Raw genomic sequence first — 26,118 nt, 5'->3', positions numbered from 1 at the left:
TGACCACAGAGCTCAGGTGTGGTGAGCTGGACAGAGATGAGCATATGCCGGAAACACAAGAATGTTCTAAGAAGGAACGGTATCAACCTAAATACCCAATGGGGGAGTGCCTCAGTACACGGTGTTTCATGTTATGAGGTACCACAAAATGCAGTGCTTCACTCTAAAAACAGAATCTAGCCACTCAGGAATGAACAGGCTTTGTGTGTATTGTATGGAAACCCCTGATGTTGTTATATTTCTTTGATATTTTTTCTCCGTATCCTTTGTTCTCTCTTTCTAGAATTTATATTAAATTTTTGTAAACTTGGAGCCATGTTTCATAATTCTTATGTTTTCTTATAATACCATCTCTTTTTAAATTCCTAAACTTTGTCCTCTGAGTCATTAATTTCGTCTTCAGCTGTGTCCATCATGTTTTTCAGTCCCTCTGCTGAATTTGCTCTCAGCTGTCATTTGTCTGTTGTTCTTGGCTTCTTTTTCATGGTGATTTCTCCTACAAAGATGCAGGATTATTTTGAATGATGATGCAAAATCACCTAGGAAGTCTCCGAGGACATTAATGAGCATTTGTTAAAAGTTGCCTTCCGGTTTCCACGTTGTCTCTGTTTTCTCTGCAGCCATTGTTCTCTGTTGATCTTGGTCCTTGGCGTTCGGGCTCCTAGTTTTCCGTAAATATTTGGAGACCTTTGGTTAGTCGCTGTTAGGAGTGAAGAAGCAGGTTGTTAATTTTGGCCAGCTCTCCCATTCAGCTGTGGTGTCTGTGTCTATATCTGCCCTGTCTCCCGACGGGACGATTCCCTGGAGCACTGGGTCCCAGGCAGAGGATGAGGATGGTGAGGCAGCCTGGGACCCCTGCCCCAGTGCAGGATAAGGATTTCTGGGGATGGAGCGCTTCAGTGTACTTTTTGCAGCAAAGCTGCCCTTTCTTTCGTTTTCTTTCCTTCTCTGTCTCTTGTGTGCTCTGGTGGATAGAAGTCTCTACCCTCCTTCTTAGGGGCCAAACCCACACAGTCTGTTAGCCTGCTCTGACGGGGAGCTCCTTTTCCTTAGGGAGCGGTTCTTTGGGCATGTCAGGGTGCAGATGTGGCTTGGCCAGCACTTCTGTGTTGCCTTGCCTGTGGCAATTAGAAGGGAAGAAGAGGAAGAATCAGCTCAGCTCTTTGGTATACAGGCATTGATTAATTGTACTGATTGCTGTTCATGGCCTCCTCTGGTGTCCGTTCCTGCAGAGTTCTCCCGGGGCCCCGGGGGGAACCGGCTCTCTGCCCCTGCGCTCCGTGCCTGTGTATGATTTGGGTCTCAGTTCCCTCAGTTCTGGTTTATATCATTATGATCCCATCCTCTCTCCATCTTCCAGGAATTTGACAGAAATCTCTGATTTTCTTCCATTCTCAGAGCTGTTGTAGATTTACTCCCCTTTGTTCAGCTTATTATTTCAGGGGGATTTGGGGTGGGAGGGGTGCGGAGGGACTATAAATACATGTGTTCAGTTCATCACTTCATGGGAAAAACATTTTCAGTAAACTGAGAATTTTAAGTATTGCAGACGGGAACCAGGTTGTGGAGCTAGTTCGTTCCTTTGAAAAACGTTACCTCCTTTTAGCAAAAAAAAAAAAATCAATGAGAGAAATTGTGAGAGAGAAATCATCGGCTTTTAGCTCGGTGTTTTGCTTTCTTTTGGAAGCTTATCCCACCTTCCTTCTTTTTAGATCTTGAATATCACCATGGGTGCTTCAAGGCCGGCTCCTCGGCGGGGCCCGGTGAATATCGTCTTTGCCGTCAGGGGCACGCAGGGGTTTTTGAATGGGACAGAAGTGAGCCAGCTGCTCAGGAACTTGAGCGTGGTGGAGTTCAGTTTCTACCTGGGGTACCCAGTGCTCCAGATCGCCGAACGTGAGTACGGCTCTCTCGCAAAGTGCTGGGAAAGTGGCCGCAAGTATTTTCATTGCTTGGGCCTCTTTTGAAATATTTGGCTGAAGTCCAGAGTATAAATCAGATAAAATCGGAGCATCTCAGAGTCAGTTCGGGGTGGGCCTCCAGAGCCCCCCTCACCCACTGGCCTTGTTTTATTATTGTCCTATGAGAGTAAAGGGCACTGGTAAAGCCTACACAAGTTCTGGAAAAGGTAAAACCAGAGGCATAGAGAACAGACCTGTGGTTGCCCGGGAGATGGGTGGGAGGAAGGCTCGACTGCAGAAGAGTAGCAGAAGGCAACTTCTGGGGGCTGATGAGCCTGTTCTGTATCTTTAATGTGGTGGTGGTTATGCAACTTTGTGCATTTGTCAAAAGCCATAAAGCTGTACACCAGAAAGAGTATATTTTACTGCATGCACGCATAAAACTAAAAAAAGAAAAATAAAACAAACAGAACCTTTCTTCCTGGCTGAAGCAATTAGAATCACGGTGCAAATGGAGCGGGGTGGGGGTGGGGAAAACATTTACTTCAAAAAAACAGTAGATCCCAGGGTTGAAATCAGGCCAAAAAACCATCAAATTCTTTTTTTTTTTTAATTGTTATGTTAACATACATTACATCATTAGTTTTTGATGTAGTGTTCCATGATGCATTGTTTGTGCATAACACCCAGTGCTCCATGCAGAAGTGCCGTCCTCAATACCCGTCACCAGGCTAACCCATCCTCCCACCCCCCTCCCCTCTAGAACCCTCAGTTTGTTTTTCAGAGTCCATCGTCTCTCATGGTTCGTCTCCCCCTCTGATTTCCCCCGCTTCATTCTTCCCCTCCCGCTACCTTCTTCTTCTTCTTTTTTTTTCCCTTAACATATATTGCATTATTAAACATCAAATTCTTTTTCAAAAATGGAACAGCCAAATGGTCTAATGACTTTTATGTGTTTTAGTGTGTGGTTAATTAAATGAAAAAGGATAACTTGTCAGATGCCAAAGTATATGGGCAGGGATAAAAATTGTTCTTTACAAATAGCACCTGTTCATTCTGTGCAGTGCAGGTATGGGTAAAATAGTATGCTGGACATCAGGGGTACCCCGGGACTGTCCGAGCCATGCTAGGACATAGGGTCACTTTACCCGGAGTCATTGCTGGGAAACCCTAGGGCCCCGGGGAGCACAGTGTGAAATCTCATTGCTCTGGAACAATGAGATTTCAAGGGGAACTTGCAGGCGGGCGGGCAGCCAGGCTCTGTCACTCGGTGACACTCGAACCAGCCTTTTACTTCTTTTTCTCCGCCTTTCTTCTGGAGACTCTTGTGCTCAGAAACTGCATATTGTCCATGCCTTCACACCAGTCTGGCATTTTGTTCTAACACATTTTGTGCTAAAAGGTATAAGAAAGGTGAAGTACTGTGACTTACCGGGTACTCCCTAGACTTTACCTTCCTGATGGGTGCGAACATGTTTTCACGGATTTCCCTCCTTTCCTTTTTATAGCCTTCCAGTACCCGCAGCTGAACTTATCTCAGTTGTTGAAGTCCTCCTGGGTGAGAACAGGTATGTCTGACTTACATAATGTTTTGGGAACTGTAGGAATAAAAAGTCTGGGCAGGTGTATCGAGCATGATGCTGACTTTCTTGTTTCTGAGTCCTAAATTCAGGGCATCATGTCCCTTAAATTCTTGGCAAAGAATGAATGAGAAGGGAATTCAGATTCAGCTGTGGGAATGTGTCCCACTGAGTTATAGCACAAAAAGGATTGGCTTTCTTTAAAATTCATACATCAAGTCCAGGGGAAGGTCTAAGAAGAACTGAGTCTTCTGATCCAGAACAGGATGGAGTTCCAAAGCAAGGATCTCTCTCTCTCTCTTTTTTTGTTTTCTAAAGAGCCTTATTTGTTTGGTTTTATGAGGATGAATAAGGTAGCTCGGTGAGCAAATAAGAAGGTTTTTTAAAAAGTCTTGTGGGCCTGGGTCAGATATTTATAGCTATGGCATTGCGGATAAAGGCTTTCTCACTGGGTAATCAAAGAATAAGAGATAGTGACACACTCACTGTGTGCCCAGTGTGTGAGTGGCTGGGTAAGTAAGTGGTCGTGGGGAGGATGTGTGCCGTATGATGATCACCGTCTGTGGCTTCTCAGACCCTGCAAGTTCTCCTTGCTTCACATACAACTCCCCATGTAAGGGCTCCACCTCTTTGCCTGGTACAGTGGCCCCATGTTCCAGACCATTTTCACAGCACTTCAGAGACTTGTCCATGGTCCTGTCTCAGCAGATTTGGGCCAGTTCTGGCTGAAAAGCTCAGGGGTTTTTCTCTGAGGATATGCTAACAAGCCCATTATCTGTTTGATAATCTTGTTTACCACAGATGTTTTAAGACAGGCACCCTTATCTCGGGTCAGTTTATGCATCTAAGTCTTGAGTCTAGAAAGATAAGAACTCAGAGCATTTCCAGAAGTTTTAAAATAAGGATGGATAAAATATTTGCTCTTGTGTGGGAGTTCTTAGCTCCAAAGCTTCTATGCTGCTGAGTTCCTGGGACTTCTGGCCGCCAGTCTGTGTAACAGAGCTTGGAACTGTAAATAAGACCCCTGAGCAGCACTTCCTGGCTCCCCATGACCCCGTTCATGTTCACTTTTTCCTCCTCTTAATGTCTCCTCCCTAGGGATGGGCACTTCATAGGAATCCTACATTAATTTTGTCTTCTACACACACTCACTTTTCCTCCACTGCTAACTTGTTTTGGGGCCTGCGTGTGTTTCATTTTGTAAATGCAGTTCTCCTGGGCGTTGTCGAGAAGCAGCTCCAGAATGAAGTGTTTCAGGCTGAGATGGAGCGCAAGCTGGCCCAGCTGTTCAGTGAGGTGTCCACCCGGAGGCGGATGTGGAGAAGGGCCACCATCGCTGCCGGGAACAGCGTGGTGCAGGTACTCTAAGATGGCCAGGGGAGGAGGGGAAGAGATTTCTCTAAAAACATGCATTATTTTCATGCAAATGGAAAATGCCATGAGAAAATTCTAAATTTGGACTGATGACTCTATCAGGTAACAAATGAGCGTGGTAGCATTTCAGTTCGACTAGAGTCTAGACGGATAAACCCGTGGGGAGCATGGCAAGAGAATTGTGTCACTGGGTTGCCATGCCATCAACATGAGCATCATAGTTATAAATCATCTAGTGGAATAGACCGTAAGGGATTGGAGAGAGGAGAATTTTGTGTCCTCCCTTCTAGCACTTCATCCTCCCTGCCTCCTGACAACCCAGTCATGTTACCCGATTGTCTCCACTTTTGTTGTTGTTGTTGTTGTTTTAATTGAGGTAAAATTGATATATATTATATTAGTTTCAGGTAATGATTTGATATTTGCATACACCTCAAAGTGACCACTGCAAGAAGTCTAGTTACCATCTGTCACCCTACAGTCCATTTTGTAAACTAGCAGGAAGGTTACAAACAACAGATTCGTTTGAATCCGAAAGTGATCCATTAAAAATGCACATGCTCGCAGAGAGTTGGAGGTTCAGGCTGTAATTTATTCCCATCTCAATGTGAATTCTGTTATTTTGGATTTTTTCCTTTATTGACTGCTGACTTCTAGAGCTAGGAAAACGGGATATTTAGAGCTATGGCATCACAGAGAGAGAAAAGTGGGGTGAAAGGAAGTGCAGGGGCAGAGAGGTGGGTGGTTTGGGGGCATCAGCGAGAAAGATGCACAGCTGACGTGGGTGGGGGCGGCGCGAGTTTGCCTTGAGCTGGTGGCATTGTCCTGTGACCCTCTTACCGAGTTTTCCCCATAAGCATTGCTCTTGATTGCTTCTCCCAGAGTAGTTCCTTTGCCAGCTGCAGTTGACTATAGAGAAATTTTAAAAAAACTAATAAAAAATTGAGAGTAACATTAAATAAGCATGGAACAAGGAAGAAATTAAAATGACTTGTAAAAGCCTTGCCTTATTTAGCAGCCCTGGCTTCGTGGAGCTCAAGGTCTTGGTGGAGGTTAATTTATGCGCGTAAAACAGTTATAGAGCCCCATAAAACTACCTAATGAAGTGCTACGTTAATTGTGCAAACTCCCTCAGGTAGGAATGTGAGGTCTGTGGGCGTGAATGAAACCACCCCAGCCAGCGGTGCCATCTGATGGATTGCATAGGGACCGCACCCCACATCTCTTCCCCCTTAGAGTGACCCAGTGTGGAGATGTAGACAAGGATTCATGTGCAACAGTGCAGGACTCTTCATCAAAATATAATCTGTAAAAGTGAAAGCATTACAGCAACCTAATGTCCAGCAGTTGGAGAATGAGTAAATACATTATAGTGAATCTTTATATGTTGGAATGTTATGTAGCCATTGTCATTTTTAAAAAATTTGCTGGAGTGGGGGGTGAGTGGGAGGGATGGGGTGGCTGGGTGATAGACACTGGGGAGGGTATGTGCTATGGTGAGCGCTGTGAATTGTGCAAGACTGTTGAATCACAGATCTGTACCTCTGAAACAAATAATGCAATATATGTTAAGAAAAAAAAAAAAAAGAAGAAGATAGCAGGAAGGGAAGAATGAAGGGGGGGAAATCGGAGGGGGAGAAGAACCATGAGAGACAATGGACTCTGAAAAACAAACCGAGGGTTCTAGAGGGGAGGGGGGTGGGAGGATGGGTTAGCCTGGTGATTGGTATTAAAGAGGGCACGTTCTGCATGGAGCACTGGGTGTTATGCACAAACAATGAATCATGGAACACTACATCAAAAACTAATGATGTAATGTATGGTGATTAACATAGCAATAAAAAATTAAAAAAAATTGAGGACTGGGTGTTATACGCAAACAATGAATCATGGAACACTACATCAAAAACTAATGATGTAATGTATGGTGATTAACATAGCAATAAAAAATTTAAAAAAATTGAGGACTGGGTGTAATATGCGAACAATGAATCATGGAACACTATATCAAAAACTAATGATGTAATGTATGTTGATTAACATAACATAATAATAAAAAAATTATTGAGGAGTACCTGGGTGGCTTAGTCAGTTAAGCATCCGACTCTTGATTTTAGCTCAGGTCATGATCTCAGGGTCGTGAGATTAGGCTCTGCGCTGGGTATGGAGCCTGCTTAAGATTCTCTTTCTCCCTCTCCCTCTGCCCTTCTCTTCCCTGCCCCTCTCCCCCACTCACACTCTCTCTCTCAATAAACAAACAAACAAATGAGTGAGTGAGTGAGTGAGTGATATAGTGAACAGAGGTTACCAAAGAATGCATGCACTGTCATCCAAATATTAATATGAAACTTATGAAAAAAAAATTAAATATGCCAAAATGTTTATAATAATTTTCTTTGGTTGATTGAACTTCAGGTGATTTTCATTTTATTTTTTATATATTTTGTGTGTTTTCAAAATTTCTCCAATGAGCATGTAATTTGTACAGTGAACATGTGATTTTAATCAGAAAATAATTTTAAAAATGAAATTGAAAATGTTGCCCAAAATGATGACTCCGTCCTACTGTGGTTGTATGGATTCCAGCTATGAATCTGATAAGAAGTTATCTAGAAAGGATGCTAGAATTAGGTTTTACTGACTGTTGCTTTCAGATTGGACAAGTTTGTATTATCTTTAATTATATCCCCAAATATATGGGAACCTGGTTTCTGCAAGGCAAAACCATTTCTAAAATGTATCAGAACTTTTCAGTGTAATAAATATTTACATAGTCCTTTGATAGTATTCCATTCTAAGGGCTAATAAAACATTAATCATTACAGCCCAGTTTGGGGAGAGAGTAGGTGGTTAGGGAATAGAAGTGGTCAGGGAATTAGCCTAGAAATAGCAAACAAAGGGCAGGATAGATGAGCCCTTGTCAGGATGGGGAGGTTTAAAGAACAGATTCTCCAGGGATGAGAGTTTGGACCTATTTGTAAGGATCTTTATAAATAATCTTGAAGAAGGCATTCACAGTGAAATCATGAAATTGTTGATTTGCCAGAAGTTTCCAGTGGTGAAGGAGGGGTCCCTCAGCTGTGTCCGGAACGCAGGGCAGGGTTACAATTCTGTACACGTGGCTAGAAAATTAGCAGCTGCATTTTGCCAATGGCAAATGTAGAGACCAAAAATTCAAATTGCTTGTACAAAACAGAGGGCTTGGACTCATTGTTGATATTGCCCCAAAACATCAGTCCTGCATTTTGCTGGAGTTTCAAGGGGCAGTAAAATTGTTGCATATTATTAGAGAAGCAGCAACAAAATAGAAACATGTATTTATGTAAGACTGTGATGCAGCAAGTATACCAGTTTCTGAAGTCATAATGTGAAAGGGCTACCTAGAACACCAGAGGGAGATCGATTCTGGGACAAATCAAAGTACTATTTGACCTAGGTGATTGTGAATTTATGCACAACTTTCTAGCTTGACTGAAAGACAGTTGACATATGACACCATATAGGTTTAAAGTGTACAGTGTGATGATTTGACATGTGTATATGTTGCAAAGTGATTGCCACAATAACATTAGTTAACACATCCATTACTCTTTTTTTTTTGGATGTGGTGAGAATTTTTAAGATCTACACCCAGCACCTCTCAAGTATATAACACGGTATTGTTAACTACGGTCACTATGCTGTACATTAGACCCCTGGAACTTATTCATCTTACAGCTGGAAGTTCATACCCTTTGACCGCCATCACCCATTTCTCCCACCTCCTGTCCCTGGCAACTACCAGCTACTCTATTTTTATGAGTTTGGCTTTTTTAGAATGTGTGTGTGTGCGTGCGTGTGCATGCGTGTGTGTGTGTGTGCATGCACGCGTGTGTGTCTGTATCACGTCACATCTTCTTCTTTATCCATTCGTCTATGGATGGACACTTAGGTTGCTTCCATGTCTTGGCTATTGTAAATAGTGCTGCAGTGAATGGGGGGGGGGAGGGCGTGGTGGTGGTAGGCAGATACCTTTGCAAGATAGTGGATTTCATTTCCTTTGGGTATATACCCAGAAGTGGGATTCCTGGATCACATGGTAGTTCCATTTTGAATTTTTTGAGGACTGTCCATACTGTTTTCCACAATGCCTGCACCAGTTTACATTCCCACCAACCATGCACAAGGGTCCCCTTTTTCTCCATCTTCTTACCCCCGCCCATCTCTTGTCTTTTGATGCTGGCCATTCTAACAGGTGTGAGGTGATATCTCGTTGTGGCTTTGATTTACGTTTCTCTGATGATTAGTGATGTTGACCTTTTCATATACCTGTTGGCCATTTGTGTATCTTTTTTGGAAGAATGTCTATTCAGATCTCATGCTCATTTTTAAATCAGAGTTTGGGTTTTGTTTTTTTGTTTTTTGTTTTGCTACTGAGCTATATGAGTTCCTTATATATTTTGGATATTAACCCCTTATCAGATATATGATTTGTGCCTATTTTCTCCCATTCCATAGGTTGCCTTTTCATTTTGTTGCGTCTGTCTTTTGCTGCACAGAAGCTTTTAAGTTTGATATAGTCCACTTGTTTATTTTTGCTTTGTTGCTTGTGCTTTGAGTGTTATATCCAGAAAATCATTGCCAAGACCAATGTCAAGGAGCCTTTCCCTTATGTTTTCTTTTAGAAGTTTTATGGTTTCAGGTCTTACATTTAAATCTTTCATTGGAATTATTTTTTGTGAGTGATATAAGGTAGGGACCCAGTTTCATTCTTTTGGTTGTGAATATACAGTTTTCCCAACACCATTTATTGAAGAGACTATCTTTTCCCCATTGAGTATTCTTGGCTCCTTCGTTACCAGGGTCTTTTGTGGTTCCATATGAATATTAGGATTGTTTTTTCTATTTTTAAAATGCCATTGGAATTTTGATGGCTACAGAGGGCTATAGATGGTATCTATAGGTGGCTTTGGATAGTATGGACATTTTTTTTAAAAGATTTTATTTATGTGTTTGAGAGCGAGCTAGAAAGAGACAGCACAAGCAGGCAGAGGGGCAGAGGGAGAGGGAGAAATAGACTCACTGCTGAGCAGGGAGGCTGACGTGGGGCTCGATCCCAGGACCCTGGGATCATGACCTGAGCTGAAAGCAGATGCTTAACCGACCGAGCCACCCAGGAGCCCCATGTTGCATACATGTACATCACGTACCATGATCTTTTTAATGTACTGTGGCATTTGGTTTGCTAGTATTTTGTTGGGAATATTTGCATCTAATTCATCAGAGATATTGGCCTGTAGTATTCTTTTTTTTTTTTTTTTTTTGTAGTGTCCTTAGTGGACTTTGGTATCATGGTTATGTTGGTCTCATAAAATGAGTTTGGGAATGTTCCCTTCTCTTCACTGTTTTGGAAATTTTTGAGAAGGATTAGTATTAATTCTTTGAATGTTTGGTAGAACTCATGAGTGAAACCATCTGGTCCTGGGCTTTTTTTGTTGGGAAGTTTTTGATTACTGATTCAATCTTCTTAATTCTTATTGGTTTGTTCACATTTTCTATTTCTTCATGATTCAGTCTCAGTAGGTTGTGTGTTTTCAGGAATTTATCCATTGCTTCTGGGTTATCCAATTTGTTGGTGTATAATTATTCAGAGTAATCTTTTATGATCCTTTGTATTTCTCTTATCTGTTGTAGTGTCTCCTCTTTCATTTATAACTTTCATTTGAGTCCTCTGTTTTCTTTGTTAGTCTAGCTAAAGATTTGTCAATTTTGTTTATCTTTTCAAAGAACCAACTCTTAGTTTTGTTAATTTTTCCTATTCTCTATTTTATTTATTTCTGCTCTAATCTTTGTTATTTTCTCCCTTCTGCTAACTTTGGGCTTAGGTTTTTCTTTTTTTTCCCTAGTTCCTTGGGTTGTAAAGTTAGTTTTTTAAAAAGATTTATTTATTTATTTTAGAGAGAGAGAGAGCACGTGAGCACACTAGAGGAGGGAGGGGCAGAGGGAGAGGGAGAGAGAGAATCTCAAGCAGACTCACTACTGAGTGTGGAGCCTGATGCGGGGCTTGATCCCATAACCCTGAGATCATGACCTGAACCGAAATCAAGATTTGGATGCTTAACTGAGTCACTCAGACGCCCAAGTTTTTTATTTGAGATCTTTCTTTTTTTTTTTTTAAAGATTTTATTTATTTATTTAACACAGAGAGAGAGAGAGAGAGAGAGAGATAGCGAGAGAGGGAACACAGTAGGGGGAGTGGGAAAGGGAGAAGCAGGCTTTCCGCTGAGCAGGGAGCCCGATGCGGGGCTCGATCCCAGGACTCGGGGATCATGACCTGAGCCGAAGGCAGACGCTTAACGACTGAGCCACCCAGGCACCCCGAGATCTTTCTTTTTTCTTGATGTATGCATTTATTTTCTGTTTTTATTTGTCTTGATATTTTTTTAATTTCCCTTTTGATTTCTTCTTTGGTCTATTGGTGTTTGCAGGAGTGTGCTGTTTAATTTCCATGTATTTGTGATATTTCCAGCTTTTCTCCTATTATTGATTGTAGTTTCATACCATTGTGGTCAGAAGAGATAGTTGATATAATGTCTGTCTTCTTGAATTTGTTGAGACTGTTTTGTGGCCCAACATATGGTGTATCCTAGAAAATGTTCCACATGTGCTTGAGAAGAATGTGTATTCTATTGATAGTGGATGGAATGTTCTGTAAATGTCTCTTAGGTTCCTGTAGTCCATAGTGTTGCTCAAATCTGCTGTTTCCTTACTGATTCTCTGTCTATGTGATCTATCTATTGTTGACAGTGGGGTATTAAAGAATTTATGAGATTTATCACCCTGAGACCAGTGATTCTCAAGTGGTTGATTTTGTGTCCTCCCTCTCCCACCCGGGTACATTTGGCAATGCCTGGTGACATTTTTGGTTGTCACAACTGCTGAGGGAGGATATGGCTGTTGGTCCTGGCATCTAGTGAGTGGAGGATGGTGATGCTGCTAAATATCCTGCAATACTTGGGCTAGCCCCCACTGAACCAAGATGGCAGTAGTGCCCTAAAAAAAGAGGAAATGCTGATAAGATTCAAGACGAGATTGGATAGAACCTACAGTCGTTTCTGAGGACCAGGGATGTACCTAACATTAATGATTCATGTTGGGAGGACAGCAGCATTCTCCCATGATGTGTTGGAGCTGGTTGGTCGCAATTCTAGACTGCCTGGACTTGGCAACCGTGTGTTCTCTGTATCCTACTTGCCCATTTGTCTCAGGGAAGACTTGGAGCAAGATGAGGCACATTTGTTATTCTGTACAGAGTCACATTCATTGTCCCTCTTACCATTGAGAGCATCGTGGGGATTCTGGCATCCAGAATGGTATCAGGAGCTCATTATGAGGATTGGAATGAATCCTGAATAACATAGTCAAGATAGAGTGCCTTGAGCAAGGGCATTTAGAAATAGGAGCTTCAAAAATGCTAATGGTTTCTGTTATCTTTCAGATGGTAAATGTGTCAAGGCTAGAGGGAGATGACAATCCTGTGCAGCTCATCTACTTTGTGGAGGATCAGGATGGAGAAAGACTCAGTGCAGTCAAGTCTTCGGATCTGATTAACAAGATAGATATCCAGAGAGCAGCCATTATCTTGGGTTACCGAATTCAAGGCGCTGTTGCCCAACGTAAGTGTGTGAGGCGTAGACCCTAAGTACTGTCTGTGCTGTGCTGGGGTCAAAAGCCAGTTTTTTGTTTTGTTTTTTTTCCCTTTTTTTGACAATGAAATCCGAATTTAAAGCATTCCTATGTGCACACAGTAGATTTATGTCTTAAATCCTTATTATTTATTACGTGGCACTTGTATAAAACATCAGTTGTTTTTTGTTTGTTTTTTAAAAGATTTTATTCATTTGTTTATTTGAGAGAGAGCGAGAGAGCAGGAGCAGAGGGGGAGGGGCAGAGGCAGAGGGAGAAGCAGGCTCCCCGTAGAGCAGGAAGCCCAACGCAGGACTCCATCCCAGGACCCTGAGATCATGACCTGAGCCAAAGGCAGACGCTTAATCAACTCAGTCACCCAAGCACCCCAGAATGTCAGTTGTTAAAATTCACTTGCCAAGTCCTTTATTTCAGCTGCTTGTAGTTGTAGTCCGCACTACTGTTTTCCTACCCAGCATTTTGTATCCCCAGTGTTAAGGGTCGTAGTAGCTTAAGTTAACTGTAATATTTTTTCCCCTACTCCTGTACTATTTCTCATTTTAAAAATTTTGTCTTAGGTAAAAATAACTTGTTTTCTCGGTATTTATTCCAAAACCTTGTCTGTCATATTTTGAACGTTGGTAGGGACAGTTAGTCACACAGGAAGCTGGGAGGTGCCCTCTGCATTTATTGGCTTCCTGCTGAGTTTTTTAACACAAAGAAGTCCTTGATCCTTACCCTTTTCAGTGCTGTTTCTCTCCCTCCCCATCCTTGCAGTGCTTCACAATTTAGAAAGAGGTATTTTGATATTTCTGTATTATTGTTGGAAGATACTTGGCTCCTGCCCTCGGCAGCGGTTGCTCCCAGTGCCTGATTTTTCAACTCCCAGATTTTGGGTATTTAAAATTAAGAAAAAGGAGAGGAACAGAAGAGTGTTTTCCTCTAAATGTTCCTTTATGAATCAGACTGCTATTTTAATGTGGATGCTTTTGCTTATGAGCCAGAGAGCAATCCTTGTAGGAGCTTGGTGATATTTGCTCCCACCAGTAAATGGATAAGTAAGTGTTTGGAAGGAATGGGGCATCGGGGACTATTGAAAAGTTCTTTATAGAGAACACATAGCCTGCAAAGGCACCTTTACAGAATGACAGCTTCACGGTTATCCTCGGTAACAGAAGATTCTTTGTGACATCTGTACTTGTCCCTGGAAACTAAGCAGGACCAGGGCTCATGGGCACACTGTCTAATTCACAGATGATGATGGGGAGAGTTTAAGCAAATAATCAGTTGGTGGTTTGTGTATTTGAGATATGATTGCATATTAGTATGTTCTGTTTCAGGGCAGTGAGGAAAAAAAATAACAAAGCACTTATATATATTCATCGAGGGCATTTCTGATTGTAGGAGAGGTGCCCCACTCCAGCTAAGCACTTCACCTTTGAAAGAAGATTAGTTGCTATGGAGTATGGGCGCCTTTCAAGCTCCTTCCTCTGTTCTTTGCACCTGTTTCCTCAGCTTCCCGCTAAAGACCACGGGATAAGGATCGTGGGATTGGAAGCCTCAGCCAACATCAGGCTCAGCCCCCAGGCAGCTGTAGACCCTGGCAGCCAGGCCTCGTTTGATGCATCTGTGCCTCTCCCAGGGTGTTCTAGATTAGAACTAAGAAGAGCATCCAGTTGTCCCAGCTCCTCGGTTTGATTCTGTCACTCCTGTATTGTCAGTTGTTATGCAAAATGAGCTACGTATATAGACTCTATTCAGGCCAAATTTAGAGATTAATACTTTGTCCCTTTTTCCATTTCCTACATAGTCTCTGCTCTGTAATTTGTGCTTCCTTCATAATGCTCATGCTTTAGAGTGCTTGCTCCCCTCCCTTGTCACTCTCAGAGGCCTGAACCCACACTTAAACTAGCACCAAGAATCTTTTTTTTTTTTTTTTTTTTTAAAGATTTTTATTTATTTATTTGAGACAGAGAGAATGAGAGAGACAGAGAGCACATGAGAGGGGGGAGGGTCAGAGGGAGAAGCAGGCTCCCCGCCGAGCCGGGAGCCCGATGCGGGACTCGATCCCGGGACTCCAGGATCATGACCTGAGCCGAAGGCAGTCGCCCAACCAACTGAGCCACCCAGGCGCCCCCAAGAATCTTTTTTGTTGTTACATCTTTGAGCAGGAATATTTTGATCCCATAGCATGTGCTAACCATTATGGAATATGAAAAGAGCATAAAACTTATTAGCCTCTGCCCGTGGAGACTGAACTGTATTTGAAAAGACAAGGCTTAGAGTCATGACCATATTAATGAGTAAAGTAGTACAGTATATCAAGATGACATATTTATGTAACAAAATGCTTTTTAAGATAGTAAGGTACCGGGGCGCCTGGGTGGCTCAGTCGTTGAGCGTCTGCCTTCGGCTCAGGTCATGATCCCAGGGTCCTGGGATCGAGCCCTGCATCAGGCTCCCTGCTCAGCGGGAAGCCTGCTTCTCCCTCTCCCGCTCCCCATGCTTGTGTTCCCTCTCTCACTGTCTCTCTCAAATATTAAATAAAATCTTAAAAAAAAAAATAGTAAGGTACCGTTTGCTAGGCAAAGGCACCCAGAGCAAAAGAACTTAGACAAGGAGGAAACTCACCTTCTTAGCAGTTTTTATGAAGTGATGGTAACAGATGAGAAGGTTGGGCAGAGGGGAGGGGGACATTTTGGTCTGGGGCATTTGGTAATTGGAACCTGAGCTTTAAGAGGAGCTGAGTCCCTTGAGAGGATGAGTACAGAATGAAGAGGATGAGGGCCCAGGACCAGGAGGCAAGGTTAGGGAAAGGAGCTGGTGAAGGAAAGGAAGGCAGAGTGCTTGAAGTATATTCATCCCAGGTCACGGAAGATGGGAGGCTGCAGCAGTGGTCTGGGTGGTCAGGAGAGTGGGGAATGGCAGATTCCGAGTAAGTTAAGTTGGGTGTCATGTAATTTTAAAATTGACATCTGGTGCCTTAAATCTTGTTTCAGGAGTTTAGAGAGAGACACAGGTGAAGAAATTAAGACAGTGTTTGTAGACTATTTATTGGGATTTCTGATTTTTAGTATGGAAGCGTTTCTGCAGTGAGATTAGGGTGGAGCTAGTAGAATACATGGGAAGTCAGGAGACCTGGAATTAACATAGCTCTGCCATTGGATGAGCCATGTTCCCTTTAGACATGTCAATATGTCACCATGGTCCCTCGGGCATTGAGGATGTTGTATTCTATGTTATGCTTGTTCACTGCATCACGTTTCTGGCCATCAGGAGATCACAGAGTCTAACCGCTTGACTTGACCTGAAATGACAAGGACTTTCCAGGTTTCTCATCGAAGAAGCCATGTTCCCTGCACAGAAGGGCTGTCAAGTAAGTGAGTGCAGAGGAATTAGTGAACGACCTGTCTTCTTTGTCTGCAGCCTTGGACAGAGTGAAGAGGCCATCCCCTGAGTCCCAGAGTAGCAACCTCTGGGTCATTGTCGGTGTGGTCATTCCAGTGCTGGTGGTGATGGTGATTGTCATCATCCTCTACTGGAAACTCTGCCGCACGGACAAGTTGGACTTCCAACCCGACACGGTGGCCAACATCCAGCAGCGTCAGAAGGTGAGGGTGTGACCCCCCAGCCTTCACACGGGCAGTCATATGGGCTGGGGTAGGCTGAGTTCAGGCTCTTGATACTGAAAGCTGGGACAGAAAGCTGATAGGGACATTTTTTTGGCTTTAATGGTGGTATCTCTTTGCCTCATGTTTGCTACTGGAACCATGATTCTTCTGTAGTGTTAATTATACGCCAAGAAGATGAAGCTGTATCAAGGCTTAGCAGTGTTATGAGCGCTGAGTTCTACTGTGATTTTATTTATGAAATGATTAGTTCAAAGATCACATCCATTTTTGTATGAATTCTGATCTATTTTAACCCTGGATATTTTCAAAGAACGGGAGCCAAGGGAGGTTTTCTCAGATCTGTGTGTCTATTTCTTTCATACACAGTTCCACTGGACGGCTCCTTTAGTTTCCATCCACCATATGGGAAACCCACTGTCCACCTTGATCAAGACCATTTAATCATTAAAAAAATGATACTTATATGCCTTAAACATTTTAATTTAAAGATATGAGTGGGTCTGTATTCGCCAATCTTTTGATGTACCCTGAGTCTTTTTTCTTTTATATTTTATTTTTTGGACTGTTGGTTTACCAAGAGGATTCTGTTTGGTTTTTCTTGTAAGAAACAATACACCTAGGGGCACCTGGGTTTTAGTTTAAGTCAGTTAAGCGTCCGACTTGATTTAGGCTCAGGTCATGATCTCAGGGCCGTGAGACTGCGTCCCACATCGGGCTCTCTATGGAGCCTGCTTGTGATTCTCTCTCTCCCTCTCAAAAATAAAAATTAAAATTAAAAAAATTAAAAAAGAAACACCACCTATAATGCATCAGCTGCAGTTTCCAGTTTGGGTTTCTTTAGAGAAGAGCAAGCAACCTGAGTGTAAAGTGCTCTAGGGTTTTTTTAAATTTTTTTTTTTGATACCCTCCCCAACTCTGTAATCTTTCAGAGCTAATTCACCTACACCTAACTTCACAGCAGTGTGTTTTTAAACATCTTTTTCATGTTGTACCAAAGCATCCCATTTAGTTTTTAAAGATTTCATTTATTTGAGAGAGAGAGAGAGACCGCAAGAGAGGGAACACAAGCAGGGGGAGTGGGAGAGGGAGAAGCAGGCTCCACGCAGAGCAGGGAGCCCGATGCGGGACTCGATCCCAGGACCCTGGGATCATGACCTGAGCTGAAGGCAGACGCTTAACCAGCTGAGCCACCCAGGCACCCCCCCATTTAGTTTTTATAGTAATAGCAATTCTCACTTTTATGTTTCAATGATTTCTGCAATACTTAATTGTCACATACCAGTTTCAGAGCAGAGACATTGACTCTTGGTAAGTATCGAGTTTTGGTTGATCTGGTGTGAGCAGAAACATGCCAAGCACCGAAGAAGAACACAGTAGCTGCACACATCTAGCACCCCAGGCAATGAGCCGTTACCAAGGGGATGGAAAGTGGTAATCTGTCGACTGTGTGTGAATGTGCACCCTCTGTGGGTCTCACACATTTAGAGGACTCACTTGACTCTAGAACTTTGATAAGAGAAAGCAAGGAAGAGGCAGAAGAACAAGAAGTAAAGGGCTGCCTGTTAACCTTTTAAATTTATTCTGTCTGGGTTTAAAAATTTCTGCCCATTACAAACCTACACCTGCTGAATGAAAAAGTAGGTATTCTTCACTTATTGTACTTTTGTAAAAGTAAATGAAGAGTATTCTTTTTCTTATGAATTAACTAAAAATGCAAAATCATGACTAAATTGCAAGCTGATGGTTATCAAGGGTATTGGAAGCATTTTAGACATTAACATTATATTTATTACCTATCTTCATTTATTCTTTACAGAGTGTGCTGAGATGGTTTTGTTGTTAGACTAGATAATGCCATGGAAAACCCTGGAAAAAGTGCTGGAGGTACTAAATCATTCATAGTGTGAATTTCATTGTAATAAGGTCAACAATAAGTTTGGAAATGTTTTTGTTCTGGTGAAAGAGTATTGTTGCAGAGAGATTTACCCAGTGTAGATGGTTATGTATTCAGGCCTTTCATGTTCCAGGTTCCCTAACATAAACACTCCCTGTGGAAGCCCATCCGTCATCTGTTACTTCATTCACCTGTCAGAGGACAGCATCCCTTGAGTTCAAAACAGGATACTCCCCAGGTTTTCTCCTTCTCCCACTTTTACTTCTGAAATATCTTCGTGCCCCAGATGTTGCTGTAAATCAGATGGACAGAGTTTCAAATAGAACTTCCAGCCCTTAGGGTTGCTCTTGCTTTGCATGTGGTGGAGGATTTGTGCATATGTCTTTACAACATGTTTGTTGGAAGGTCTTCTGTGTGGAGGAGTCCCTGAGGGAGTCAGCGTCTTCTGACCCGGGTAGGGGGGCCTGATCTCCGTGACATTTCAGAAGGGTGGTCTTTGGTTTGCCGGCACAGGAACCTACCGTATAGATCTTGTCATGCGTTTATAATAGGAAAAGGATGATCTCTGTTTAGTTTAGAAACAAATATCTCTACTTCACAAGTGTTTCTTCTAAGATTTATCTGGCAGTGGTGAAGGGCCTCTATCTAGCCCATCCCTTGGGACAATTTGGAAAGATGCTAGTTTCCCTGGGACTGCGAAAGTTCTTTTTCCTTCTTGTGCGACTCTCTGTTGTCTCTCTTTCTGTTCTGCTCACCCTGCCCCCTGATGCTGCCTTGCTGCTACTCTCCCAGATCCTTGAGCTCCGTAATCCCGGAGCTACAAACATCTGGAAACAATACATGTGCCCACCAAAAAAACCCACACCCCCTACCCCTTGTAACGAGCAGGAAACCTCCAGATTGTCTGGGAGTGGATTAGTTTTGACATACGATAAGAGGGAGAGGCCATTCTGTCACATTTTGAGAGAGGGCCCTTTTTTATTTCCAGTCATTAAAAAACAAATCTAACCCGTATCTTCGCTTTATCTGTAGTCTCTTTAAAGTCATCACTGTTTACTGGTATCAGAAAAACTGCAGCTTGGACCCACCTCACCCTGTTGAGGTTCTATGTAAAGAGATGAATGGCATTGGCTAGATGCTGCTGGTCCCGTGAAAACTTGTTCCTTCTGATGGGGACAGTCCACTCTCTGTGGTTGGTTGGCGTGGGACCGTGGTTCCTGACTGGTGGGCACTGCGGGCAGCCACATGGAGATGCCTTAGTCACTGCATATCCATTCACCAAACACCGAGCATTTGCTCTGAGCCTAAGCAGGCCCAGGCCGGGTTGTAAGCCCAGATAACATGCAGTCCCTGTTTCGAGGGCTTCGGTAAGGGAGAAGGACGAGGGACCCGGACACTGACACACAGTAGCGTAAGTCTGTCTAGGCTGTCTTGGAAGCAGGGAGAAGGGGCAGCCACCCCATTGGGTGGTGAGTGGGGCGATGCTGGGGGGGCGCCTGGGTGGCTCAGTCGTTGGGCGTCTGCTTTCAGCTCAGGTCATGATCCCGGGGTCCTGGGATCGAGCCCCGCATCGGGCTCCCTGCTCTGCGGAGAGCCTGCTTCTCCCTCTCCCTCTGCTGCTGCTTCCCCCTGCTTGTGCGTGTTCTCTCTCTCTCTCTCTCACTGTCAAATAAATAAATAAATAAATAAATAAAAAAAAATCTTAAAAAAAAAAAAGAGGTGATGCTGGGGCCGGAGCTCAGAGGTGGAGGAGGTGAAGCCAGGTGAAGTGGGCCCAGGTGGAGGCAATGGCCTGTATGTCAGGGATGATGGAGCAAAAGTTGTCTGGAAGGGCACAGCAAAAACCGTGAGGTGACAGGAGGCAAGAGCCAGGCTGGGAGGAGTTGTGGGACCTATCAGGGGTCGGCAGTGGGCCGTAGGTGGTGGGCGCCATGGAAGCATTTTCAGCAGGGACAGCAGCTTGAACATATTTATCTCTGGAATGACCACTTTGGGAGGCTGTGTGGACAGCTGATCGAAGAGAGGGGCTCCATGGGTGCTTGTCCCATCTCAGCCAAATCCATCTTGTCCCCTGTGGTTGCTCTTCGAGTCTCTGCAGGGACCCCGGGGCACCTAATATGTGGAGAGTTCAGTTCACCTGTGCTCACTTGGCTGCGATTTGCTGTGGCCCCCAGGGGCGGGAGAGTCTTGGAGTTCTGCTCTTCTACCTCCAAGACCGCAGGGTGACCGGGGTCCCCAGGGCTGCAGCAGACACAGGCGGTAACTTTGCCTTGTCTTCACCTTCTGAATGGAAACAGCACGGCGACTACGGAGACTTTTCATAGATCTCATCCACCAAATAAGAAATGGGTAGACAATGCTGCTGTCTTCGAGATGGCAGATTTTGACCCAGGCACCTTTGGGGTTTGCTCTTTGATTTCTATTGTTATCTTAACTGCTCCTTCCCAGGGGTTCAGGCTAACTGGAGTGCTAGAGATTCATTCCATCTTGTTCTGCCTGGGGTTGTATTATATTTACGGCTCACATGTTTTAAAATTCATCAGGCACCTTTCCTGTTCTTTGGCTGACCAGCTTTACCCACCCGCTCTGACTTGTCGGCGATGTTATTCCAGTGGGGCACGGACAATGGGGCCTGTCCCCTCGGTGACATATTAAAGAGAGAAGGAACAAAAGAACTGTCTCTCCTCAGAAATAAAGGGTCCTAATGGAAATATTGAAGGCACTAATTAATTGTGGCTCTTCTTCTATAAAATACTGATTGAAGCTTATTCTGCATGTGGAAGCTGGAGACACAATACAGCCAGACTTAACTCTAGATTTTTTTTTTTTTTTTTAAAGAAATGGAAAAACTAGAAAAAAACATTCTGGAAAGTAGGGATGAAACAAAAGCTAATTCTATGCATAAGTGGGCAAGGTTTCCTCTAATTTCTTCCTTCTGTGTGTGTTCTAAGATAGCTTTTGTTTTGTGCAGAAGCATAGAGTAATTGCCAAATTTCTATTGTTGTAGAAGGTGGTGACTCACCCTGCCCGTAAGAAGTGCAAGGATCTAATGGAGATATTTGAAAATGTTAGTAGGAATCAACAGTAAGCCCATAGGGCTTTTATGGACCTATATTTTATGATGACATATACCCTTTTTCATGGCTCCCCACAAGATCCAGCAAGTTTGGAGCTTCAACTGACTTTTTTTTTTTTTTTAAAGATTTTATTTATTTATTTGAGAGAGAGAATGAGAGAGAGAGAGAGAGAGCACATGAGGGGGGGAGGGTCAGAGGGAGAAGCAGATTCCCTGCTGAGCAGGGAGCCTGATGTGGGACTTGATCCCGGGACTCCAGGATCATGACCTGAGCCGAAGGCAGTCGCTCAACCAACTGAGCCACCCAGGCGCCCTTCAATTGACTTTTTAAAATTGATTTAGTCATCAAATATTTACAGACGGTCTACCATGTGTCACACCCTGTTGCTGAATTATAAAATTTCGTATCTAACTTCATAGCTTTTATCTGATGGCTGAGAATGCTTAGGCATTTATATTAACTGCTTGATATTTCATCATCCAACAGCAATAATAATGAAGCATTTTTGATGTATACATATGCTTGTTTCTTGCACGAACCCGAGAGTCTGTCAGGGTAGACCAGTAGTGTTAACTCCTAGACTTGGGGTACACTGAATGCACCACAGAGGTAGAGCTGTTTGTATTTTTCCCTTATTCACTTGGAGACCTCTGCTTGGAGGAGACAATCTGTGGCTCCTCCTTCAATTTTGGTAAAGCAGATCGTCTGCTTTGCAAAAGTGATTGTCTCTTGGTCGTTGGAGGCATTTAGTTTCTTGCTGGGAAATACACTAAAAAAGGTTTTACCAAGATTTATTAAATGGTGTTGATGGTGTTGACTCAGTGACTATTGATTATCTCTGTCATCCTTTGATTTAGAGGTAGCTTGTTTATGGAGCTACCATGAGGTGTGGCTGGGTAAAGGCTCCCGTGTGGGTGAGAGGGGCGCCTCTCTTCTGTAAAGCAGAAGGACCCTTATAACAGGAGGCGGGAAAAGGGAACCAGCCCGATGGCTAGACTACAGGCACACTCTCAGGAAAATCACTGGTAGTGAAGAGCATACACAGAGCTTATCCATCTGAACTTTGACAGTCTTAAAATGGCTGCATGCCCCTAGGAAAACGTACACCCCCAGGGATTCAGGGAGCCCCGCTGAAGATCACAGTCTTATAGATGAGGAGATAAACGTATCCTGAGTGGTTGGAGGGGCAGGGGAACCAGAGAGGGGCAGGTTTGGGTTCATATTCACGAAAGATTGTTCCTGAGCCAAGGACTGTGTGGAGTAGCCTGCTCTTGTCACATGACATCATTAATTTAGAAAATACAGCCCACCAGGTCTTTACCTTTTGTTTCCAAGCAACATCTTTGTAAACTACATTTATAGTAAGTTTTGTCCCCCTCTGCTGGCAGAAGTCATTATTGCAGACTCCTTCCCTTGTCTTCACTGATTGTAGACTTGCAGTGCTAAAAAGACCTCTGAGATTACAAATGGAAACCATTGGTGTTGTCACTCATTTGGCATAAAATTAACACAGATATGGCAAAACCTTTTGCTTCTACATAACACATTGTCTAAAATAACTCCTTAGGTTGGTTTGGCCTTTGTCTTTGACGGATGGACTCTCTCTAGGGGTAGAATACAGCCCGGATAAGGGCTTTGGTTGTGCATGTGGCCTTCTGCCAAGGAGGCCCTTGGGACAATTATTGAAATGTAGTTTAGTTTCCTATACTCTGCAAACTCAAATTAATGATGCATGATTACCCCCCTACACTTTTAGGGTCCCCACAAATGGTGCCTCACCTTGATTGCCCACAGTTCTCTGTACCTTGAGCACATTTCCTGTGTTAGCACCGGAAGCTAGAAGCTGAGGTCTGGACTCTGTGGTGACAGGGGTCTGGGCTGTGGGTTTGGTGTTGCTACTGTGTATCTCAGGTAGGACTTCTGCGTCCCCCAGTGTGAGAGGTGGGCTTTTTTGAAGACCCCTTTCTCCTTCCTCCTTGTGCCCCCAGTACTTCTGTTGGCCACTCCTTTCTAGAAATTCTGTATCCCCTTGCCTTCTATTACACTGAACTTTACAAATTCTTTTTTTTGAAGTCGTCTATTTTTTGCTTGCCTCCTTTTCCTCCTTTGAGCCCCAAACTATTAGATGTTCCCCAACATTTTATCCACAGACTCTGTTTTCATCTTGAAAAATCTGAGAAAAAAAATCTCAGGTCCCCTACCTGTCATCTTCTGTATAGATTCTCTCAAAGTCCTGTCTCCAGCCTGAAATTTCCCCCAAGCTATTGTCCTCCGTGTCCAGCTACACGGGGCTACTCTCCTTTGGAGCTTTTCTGCCATCTCAAACTAAGCATGTCTAAAGTGAAACCTATCTTTTTATCTCCTCAGGTTACCATTCTTTCATGATGAATGTCCCTTCCCCCGTTCAGGATGCCTGCCTATAAGTCATTCAAGTCATCACTGGCTGCTTTCCCTTTCCCTCCTTTGCCTCTTGTGTCTATTTTTGGCTTCCAGATCCTTCAGCCCAGTCTCTAGAACGATTCATTCCTTCCCATTTCCATTGCTAGGGTTTAGGGCTCAGGCTTTTGTCATTTTTTGCATAGGTATTGTTGGCCCTCCAACAGCCCTGTGTGTCCTGTCTGCTTGGATTTTAGAAATCTTCCTCTTCAGAAATATTTAGTGGTTTTCTGCTCTAGAAACTGGCATTTGGTGTTGGCCAGCCTTCTCTCCCTCCCCACATTCTGACCCTTCTAGGTCAGCTGATGGGATCTCTTCCCAGCCCTCAAGTGTTCTCTGGTGCCTGACTTGATCTAGAACATCCTCTGTGTAGCTGCCCCTTTTCATTTCCAAGGTCTGCCTGTCCTGTGAATCCTGGCTCAAGTCTTCATTTCTCTATAAAGAATATCTCGCTCGTGCCACTCTCTCTGGAACCGCGTGATCATGCAACTGTGATGGTGGGTCAGGCAGGTATCATCTTGTGATGTCTTTTGTACTACGGTCTAGGTGTTTGATCCTGTACTCTTCTTTAATCTTTCACAAGTATCTGTCTTTTCTGCAGACTCTAGGTGTGAATGGCACTGTGCACACAGCCGACGTTTTAGAGATGCTTGTTGAATTAGAATGATGGGATGGCAGGCATGATCTCTGGTCAGAAGTCAGCACTCAGCAATCTTGCCAGCTGGTAAAAAGGGATTTACCATCCTCAGATTTCAGATTGACTGTCTTCGCTTGTGTGTGTGTGTGTGTTTTAGTTGCAGATCCCTAGTGTGAAGGGCTTTGATTTTGCTAAGCAGCATCTGGGTCAGCACAATAAAGACGACATCTTGATTATTCATGAGCCAGCACCACTGCCAGGACCGGGACCGGTGAAGGACCACACCACGCCCTCTGAAAACGGAGATGTGCCGAGCCCCAAGGCAAAGATCCCTTCCAAGAACCTCCGTCACAGAGGAAGGTTCTTATCGGGCTTTCTGTATTGTTCCCTATCACAGAGCATGCTTCCCTTCTCAGTTTTGTCAGTTTCCAGTGTCAGAAGAGGTGATGGTGAGTATTCCCTGGGTGTGCAGCCCAGGAGACTGGCAACAGCTTGCCAAAGTCCACGAACCACCGGGCTCTCGATCCACTCCAGTGGACCACCAGAGGCGGCCATATGCTTTGGTGGTCCCACCCCCGAGACTTGATTAGGTCTTGCCTAGCTCGAGTGGGTATATTCTGGGGTGATCATTCTGGGCCCTCTGGAGATGATACCAGAAGTAATGTCTGAAAAGTGCACGACACATAATACACACTCAGCCTGTACTGACTTTGCCTTCCTTGCTGTGTCTGCGGTGACTTTCATCACGTCCTTTATTCTTTGCTTGCTTTCCCTCTGGCCGGCTCTGCTGTCACCCTCGTTAGCATGTTTCCATGGACTCGGCACTGCCTCCTCCCTGCCCAGCTCCCCATCCCCACTGTCTTTCCATTCCTCCTATCAAAGGGAAGCAGGCCGAGGGCTTCGTGTTAACACACCACCTGGAAGTTCCCCCTCACCCTCTGATCCTAGGAGAAGGGCCCTAGCTCCGTGGAAGTTCAGAATCAGGTTTTATGCAGCTGCCTTTAGATCTCAGCACAATCACACTAGGGTATGGAAGCCTCAAATTATCAGCCTGCCTTTGAGCTTTGAACTCCAAATCTTGATTTCCTGCGAAGAGGGAAGAAATGTGTGATCATACCAACATTTGAAACGCTGTCACAATTTCTACCCCAAGGGGTTCTGGCCTAGTTTTAACAATTTAATGGATGTTACACCATGATCTCTACAAAAGAAAATGAATTATGTCGAGAGATGTTATTTGCTTAATCATCTTGCAGGCTAAGAATAAATCAAATCACATTAAAGACTGTTGAATATGTTAGTATAATTTTGCCAAGTTTTTTTTTTTTTTTTCTCTTCCCTTGGTCGTCTCATCCTAAACATTTAGATGCAACATTTCAGTGGTCTGCATGATTAATGTAGGACTCAGGGGCACCGAGAGAAGGGGTGCTAACAGGTTAAGGACTTTCATTAGCCTCCTGCAACCTCGTTCTGTGTCTCCCTTGCTTTTGATGGACAGATTCAAAGCTCAGGGGTGATCGTTGCTTTTGTGTTGTAAGTATAGGCTTCTCCCAGAGCTCTGGGGTTCTGTGGGGGTGACAATAGGACCACCCTGGGTTCCTAGGGATTCTGCAGTCCCTGTTAACTGGGAGCCAGGCCTGAACCCCAGATCTTCTGATACAATCTATGCCAGACCCAGACTACCAATCCAGGGCCCTGGCAACTGTGGGACCATCCTCCAGTCTGGCCCTTAGCTTCCTGACATTCCTTGGAATGCAGCCTGCTGAGCCAGAGAAGCCACATGATATTGTCTTCAAGAGGGGACCATGTGCTAGCAACGTGTTCCTTGAAGATGATTTTTGGGAACTGTCTCATTTCTGTCTGTTTTGCCTGGAAACCTGACTTCCACATCTAAATTAATGTGACCTCTCCCCCCCCCCCCC

The 26,118-nt window shown here is 43.8% G+C and overlaps 1 protein-coding gene across 1 annotated transcript in view; it reads left to right on the top strand.

Annotated features, from left to right (window-relative positions):
• Positions 1-26,118, top strand: part of KIAA1549 (KIAA1549 ortholog) — a 103,885-nt gene that overhangs the window by 32,894 nt on the left and 44,873 nt on the right. Inside the window, exons 7-12 of the mRNA XM_021692837.1 lie at positions 1,713-1,896; positions 3,410-3,469; positions 4,692-4,840; positions 12,333-12,510; positions 15,947-16,131; positions 24,354-24,556. Coding sequence (XP_021548512.1) covers positions 1,713-1,896; positions 3,410-3,469; positions 4,692-4,840; positions 12,333-12,510; positions 15,947-16,131; positions 24,354-24,556 — 959 coding nt within the window. The remainder of the gene's footprint in view (positions 1-1,712; positions 1,897-3,409; positions 3,470-4,691; positions 4,841-12,332; positions 12,511-15,946; positions 16,132-24,353; positions 24,557-26,118) is intronic.

The sequence above is a fragment of the Neomonachus schauinslandi genome, chromosome 12 (assembly GCF_002201575.2).
Source record: "Neomonachus schauinslandi chromosome 12, ASM220157v2, whole genome shotgun sequence".
In the NCBI taxonomy this organism is placed as follows: domain Eukaryota; kingdom Metazoa; phylum Chordata; class Mammalia; order Carnivora; family Phocidae; genus Neomonachus; species Neomonachus schauinslandi.
The sequence above is the reverse complement of the archived record's forward strand: the minus strand, read 5'-3'. Positions and strand labels throughout refer to the sequence as shown.